Raw genomic sequence first — 6,549 nt, forward strand, 5'->3', positions numbered from 1 at the left:
CATAATGCGCTTGGAGCAGCCCGCAACCGATCAAGCTTGAAATCATGAATTCACCTTAGTATAAAGAGTCTCATTTAAATGCATATCGCTCTGCCAGATGTGACCTGAAAAGCGAATGACCTCGGCTAGCAAAACGAGATGTATACGCCAGCCCGAGCAGTGACAGCATAGCTTTACAACTAAATTACAAACATGCTCCATTAAGTGGGTGACAACTTCCAACTTCATTCCTTTAATCATTTGATTTACTTCTGTGGTGGGCAGGCTGATACTAGACCGAAAATCGCGCCGATCGCGAGTCCACCCAAACTGTCCAACAGAAACACCAGAGCTGCCATTATATCCATATTACTATCCTCTCGCCTTTATGACTGGGCCTGTGAAATGACTATTGACTGTGTAGTGACACCGAAACCTCATCAGTAGAGGATATAGATTTTTTTGTTTACGCGGATGGAGTGTACATATATCCTGAAATTGAAATTATACTGTAGAATAAAACAAATCAATGAAAATAGTGAACTGATTTTTATTTAAATGAACATGGAAATAGGCGCGTGTCAATTGACCTAAAATAAGGAAGGGTGTGTTTCAACATTCCAACTAATAGGAAATATCCACAGGTTTTGAAGCGTTGTACCATTAAGCAGAGACTATATATCGCCGAAAAAATAGAAACAGCTGAGGTGTGTTTGTTGACTCCAGCTTTGTGTAAAATTCCAAGAACTGCACTGGGTCCACGGCCGATGTGATGGAATCGAAGACCAAGCTGTCAACCCAAGAAAGCTGCGGACTTGCGCTTTTTGCCGACGGTATATTAGCGAAGAGAAAACGTTAAATATTGACAGATGATTCTGAACCCCAGAACGATAACGTTGCACGTTTTGTTATTATTTAATTACTATAAATTCAATTAAAAGGAAATCAATTAATTAAAGGATATATCCAACCGCTACTTCACCCAGCGCCAACTTATGAATTCATATTTACTTAAGTCCTCTCTGAAGTTTATTATTGAAATAGCTCGCAGACTTTCCTGGAATTATGCGCCTCTACAGAAAGTGAATGTGATGAAATACTATAAACTGGAAATTAATCAAATATTCTTCAATCATAATGCAGAGCAAGCACAAACCCACGTTTGCGTAACGACCGCAGCAGCTAACACAAATATCGCAAAAGTAATAAAAACGCCAACTTCTAGCCATCCCCAATGAAGTTAATCAAACACGAATTACGCTTTCCATTTCATTTAGCGCTTTGGCGTGTTGGAATAAATTGGCATTTGGGTCCGCTTCAAATATTTGCGTGTATTTTTCAATTCTGAAATATTTGAACATTTTTCCACTTTCCTTCTTCCCAATCAAGGCTAAATATCCAAAAATAAAACCAAAAAACATTCTATAACATTATCTTGTATACTATTTTATCGTCTACGTTTCTGGGTGTGTGAACACTCTGGATTAAAAGAACTTTTGGGTCCTGATTGTCTTGAAAGATGAGCGTTGAGCCATTTCTGTGATAACATAATCCTTCTCAAAATTGTATGAATTATACTCAGACTGCAGTTTTCCGCAATATCTGCATTATTTTGAATTTCTTGCTCATTGTTTTGAAAACCTTTGACAGAGCAACAATTACAGATGAAAAGCAAGAAAAGCAGATATGATAATATTGCCGACAATACATATTTAGACACACAAATAAACAGTATACTGAAATATATGGGGCGGCACAAGAAATTGACGAAACACTTTTACGCTAATTGATCGGGTTGTAATGAGGGCGCAAAATATGCCACCGTTGCGCTACTCTTTATTGTTTCCCTAGAGAGTAACGAGTGAGACCGGCCTTTATTGGTTAATCGTGAGCCATAGAAACAAGATGGTTATCGAGCAAATCAATTAATTAGTGCAAGGTCACATAGGCAGGTCAGGTAATGTTGGAACGAGCCCGCACAATAGCAAGGCACAATGTTCCCCAAGTAGCATTAATTGCATTTTTCTTCAGCTTACGGCCGTGATTGTTAAATATTTATTAATAATATTAAAAATAATAACAAATTTTGCAATTTTTAAATCTTCCAAAAATAAATAATGAAATAATACGTGGCATCCACCAGTTATACCCAAATATACTGGATTAAAAAAAATATCTGCTGGATTCAGATCCAAATCATAATCGCAAAACTGGCCACTTAGTTGAAAAGATACACAAAAATCATGAATTCATCTCAATACAATGTGTTCTTTTATTTGAGTCAACTATGCACAAACAAATTATGTATAAACAAATTATTACAAATTAAAAATAAATGCAAAAATATGGTTCTCTCATCGTGCTAAATAGTGATGGAAAAATCCAGAAGTGTTTTACCTATTCGAATGTGTTAAAAGAGCCACTATACAAAGTCATGGCCGTTTTTCTTGAAAAGCCTCTTTCACAGGAGGCAGATCTATTTTTTGCGTTCTCTCGAAAATTACTTCCTTCAAGCGTTCCTGCGCTGAACTCTTCCTCACTTGGGCGATGAACAGTTTCTTTTCCTCATTGCTATAGATTGGGGGAATCACATCGTGCAATTCTGAAATGCGCTTTTTTTATCAAACTTGATCTGGCATAAAGCAAAAAGTTAAACAAACGTACCAATCACTAACGGCCTGTCGACCTCGTTGTGTGCATGCACCATCTGGATGTCTAATTCACGGCCTTTCATTTGCGTTTTATCCTTCTTTTCCTGGAAATATTGGCATAAATTACGATGTGACTCCTGGTGCCTGTCTTGAATATTCTTTACCACTCTGAACGGCCTGTGTATATCCATTCTGCGTCTTTGGACCCATGGCTGCTCTATTTGGTAAAACTTTCTGTTAATCACTGCAACAGTTTTGTAGCGGCTGTACAAACTCCTCCCTGAAGGAGCTCTACTTGATATCGGCCCCCTTTTGACGGAGAGAATGTTTTAATTTCTTCCCGCATGGAAATAAATTTAAGCGCTTACTCGAGACCCAACGTATTGTGCATTGCTTTTTGTACTTCGTGGTCAAAGTTAACCGACAAGAAAATCTTCTTCATGTATTTTTCATCAAATCTTGAAAGGACCCTCTGAAATTTGTAATAATTAAATGATTAAAAATAAAAAAGGCATGTATTATAATTTTGAAATAAATAAATATATATGCTATTGAGTAATGATGATACCCTGACGACACCATATCTATTGGTTTTCGCAATTTCCTCGACCCCTTCCTTCACCGAGCTGAACACAGAATCAGCGATCAGCTCACTCAAACTTTCTTCTCTGTAATGTTGCCGTTTGATCCGCAAGCAACTCAAAAGTAATTTTATTGTGCCGCCCTGATCAAAGGAGAATTTTGAGATAGTGGATTTGTGATAAACACGAAAGCTTTTACCTGAAAAAGCGTCGTGAACAGTATGACGACCAGGGTGGTGGTTTCAAAGAGCGCCTTTAGCTGCACTCTTGACTCGTTCAGCATGTGCGCCAAGCAGAGACAAAGGGCGCCCCGCAGACCGCAGTAGGCGAGCACGGTCTGGTCTCGGAAATTGATCCAATTCGAACTGGTGGAATTGTGGATAATCGCCAAAAAATAGACACCGAACACTCGGCACAGGAAACACAATATCAGGGTCGAGAGGACGAATCCCGTGTGCCACACGTGCGCGAAGCTGACCATTGTCATGCCGAGAAACATCAAAATCACGGCATCGCTCGTGGAGCTGAAAAGTTTACTCTATCTCACTGATCATTTATTTTTGACATTCGCATTTTCCAACCTGAGCATTTTGACGAAATGGATAATCGAAACGTAGGAAGTGAACGAGATGTTTTGAAACGCGTAATGCGCCTGGAGCAGCCCGCATCCTATCAAGCTTGAAATTATAAATTCATCATCTTAGCAAAATTGCCAACTGTCTCATTAGAATGTATCGCTTTACCAGATGTGACCTGAAAAGTGAACGACCTCGGCCAACAAATACGCGATGTACGCCAGCCCGAGCAGCGTCAGCGGCTCTACAACTGAATTACGCGCACGCTTGATTAAAAGGGACAATCTTCATTGATTAAATAATTTGATTCACTTCTGTGATGTGCTGTGGTCCTCGTGGCCAGGGCTGAAATCAGGCCGAAAATCACGCCGATCGCGAGGCCGCCCAAACTGTTCACCACGAATGCAAGAACTGCCATGCCGTAGTTCGATTCTTCCACCTTCACCGGCCCCGCAAACACAACCACCGAACTGTGTAAAGCCACTGAAACTGCATCTGCAAAGGAAAAAAAGCTTCCATAGAAATAATTTTCATGTACGTTTGATTTCTACCCAGTTTTAAAATATTAAATTAAAAAAGGAATACTTTATTTATGACATTATTTGGCAATTTGATATAATTATGCATCGTGTTCTAATACAAATATATATAAAAAAGAAACGATTTTAAAAATATTAAATTTAAGCATAAGTTTTAGAAGGGAGAAACTAGGCGCGTTCGTTATTTAATTGTAAAAATTAGTTAAAAATTGCGTTGCTAGCTTTACCATTGAGAAGAGATTCGCCAAAAATCAAGAAATAAAGTGGTTTGTTGACGCCAGCTTCGTGAAGGAGTCCAAGAACTGGCACTGGGTCCACGGCTGATATGATGGAAGCGAAAATTAGGCCATCTGTCCAAGAAAGCAAAGGACTCGCGTTCTTCATCGATGGCAGGGAACCAAAAACTTTGTATATTGACAAAACGTGAAGAATTGCTCCTGCAGAGAGATAATTGAAGCTTCCAATTAAAAGGAAAACATAAAATATAAAATACATATCAACATACCAATCGACAAAGTGGTTATCAGCTTTCCCTAGAATAGAGTTTTTATAAGCATTATTTATTCTTTCAGTGGCTGGTTTTTGTTTGGGAAAGTATAGAGTTGCTTCGCGAATTCAATAGATTAATAGCTGCAGGGGCCAGATGTGCGATAAAATTGGTTCCCACTGCGCAGATCCAAGATGGCGTCTGAATGTGGGAAACAAAAAATTCTCTTTGGATTGTCAAGAGTTTGTTTTTACGATCCAAAAGACACAATTAGTCCAAGTAATGCAAATTATGTCACAATATTGACGAAAACTTGGTTCTTTTCGCGCATTTTCACGTGACACTTTTTTCGCGCCATACTCCACCGCACGCCATATCTGCGCGTTGCACGAATCTGGCCCCCGCTGATTAATAGCTTGTGTGTCTTACTCACAACTATTGAAAAGAGCAGGATTGGATAGAGGCTCTCAGCGAATTCTGAATCGTATAGGGCATACGACTGTTCCAAAATAATTCTGGTGGAGACAAAAATTAGTCTATTCAGAAAGAGATGATCCATTGTCTTACGGCGGAAGGAGCACCAAAAAATAAAGACGAGGTGAAAAGTTTGGAAATGAAAATGTGCTGTCTTCGTCGTCGCTGCTGGCTTCGAGTTGCTGCGGTTTGGGCGGCGGATCAGCAGGCATCCTGTAGCCCAAAACGCTAAAATTGCACCACGATATTACCGCGATTAATTGCAGCAAAATTAAACTTACTATAATACAAAGCCAACGGCGGCGCCTAGGACCAACATCAGGCTAAAATTTAATGAAATTACATGCGCATCCATTAGAAACGTAAACAACATACAAAGATTCCGGGAAATACGCCTCCAGAAAGTGAGTATGATGGAATACTAAAATTTTACATGAATCATTATAAAATTCTGTTTAGAGTTTTCCCAATTCTATTGACACACGTACCCACTTTAGCGTAGCCCACGGCAAACACAAATATCGCGAACGTAATAAAGACGCCGACTTCGTGCCATTTCCAATCAACCAAATGAATATCAACCTTTCCATTTTCCTTCTTATTTGGCGCTTGCTCGTCACGTTGCAAAACAATATTTGTCGTCCGCTTAGATTTACGTGTTGCTTTCAGTCCTGAAATTATAAAAAAAACATGCAAAATTTATTTTAGATTGTGGTTTAGTTTTTAAATTTAGAGTAACTACCAGCCACGTTGCTGAGGTTGACATTATCTGGGTACCACAACTCCCATAGTTTCTGTTGATCTGTATCTGTAGTCGAAATATACTTATTTGAAACTGTCGTCACCTCTTGAAATTTCTGCGTTGGCCTTCCTGCAACGCGGCCAGCAAAACTCAAATTGTTGCTGGGCAGGAGAGATTGGTTTCTTTGTCTCTGGTTTGGTAAATATTTGGAATAGCAACATTTGCAAATGACCAGCAGGAAGAGCAGGTTCGATATCACCGGCATTTTCGGAAGCCAAACAGCACCGTAATGACTGCCAAAACGAAAACTGGCGCAGAAAATCGACGGAGCAATTCGTGCGATGAATAATTGATCGGCGCGACAGCCAAATGAGAGCAGGAAAATGATTAGGCGCCGCTTTTCCACCGTTGCGCCGAGCTATTATTTTAAATTATCGGGGGCGGAGAACCAGCTTTTATCAATTAATCGCAACAACCCGAGATGGTAATCTTGCTAATTAATTAATAAGTAAAAGGTCACA

At 39.4% G+C, this 6,549-nt stretch overlaps 1 protein-coding gene across 1 annotated transcript; it reads right to left on the reverse strand.

Annotated features, from left to right (window-relative positions):
- Nucleotides 1-2,223: 2,223 nt before the first annotated feature.
- On the reverse strand, nt 2,224-6,549 carry LOC135933983 (Na(+)/H(+) exchanger protein 7-like). Its single transcript, XM_065475467.1, has 17 exons — nt 6,029-6,549; nt 5,775-5,957; nt 5,662-5,707; nt 5,568-5,609; nt 5,380-5,514; nt 5,246-5,327; nt 4,831-4,858; nt 4,553-4,762; nt 4,099-4,281; nt 3,955-4,036; nt 3,793-3,888; nt 3,411-3,735; nt 3,199-3,354; nt 2,999-3,102; nt 2,795-2,939; nt 2,644-2,734; nt 2,224-2,581 (listed from the first exon to the last, which is right to left on the reverse strand). Exons 1-17 carry the CDS (start codon nt 6,291-6,293, stop codon nt 2,412-2,414), a joined length of 2,343 nt encoding a protein of 780 aa, XP_065331539.1. The 5' UTR covers nt 6,294-6,549; the 3' UTR covers nt 2,224-2,411.

The sequence above is a fragment of the Cloeon dipterum genome, chromosome 1 (genome assembly GCF_949628265.1).
Source record: "Cloeon dipterum chromosome 1, ieCloDipt1.1, whole genome shotgun sequence".
NCBI classification, from domain to species: Eukaryota; Metazoa; Arthropoda; class Insecta; order Ephemeroptera; family Baetidae; genus Cloeon; species Cloeon dipterum.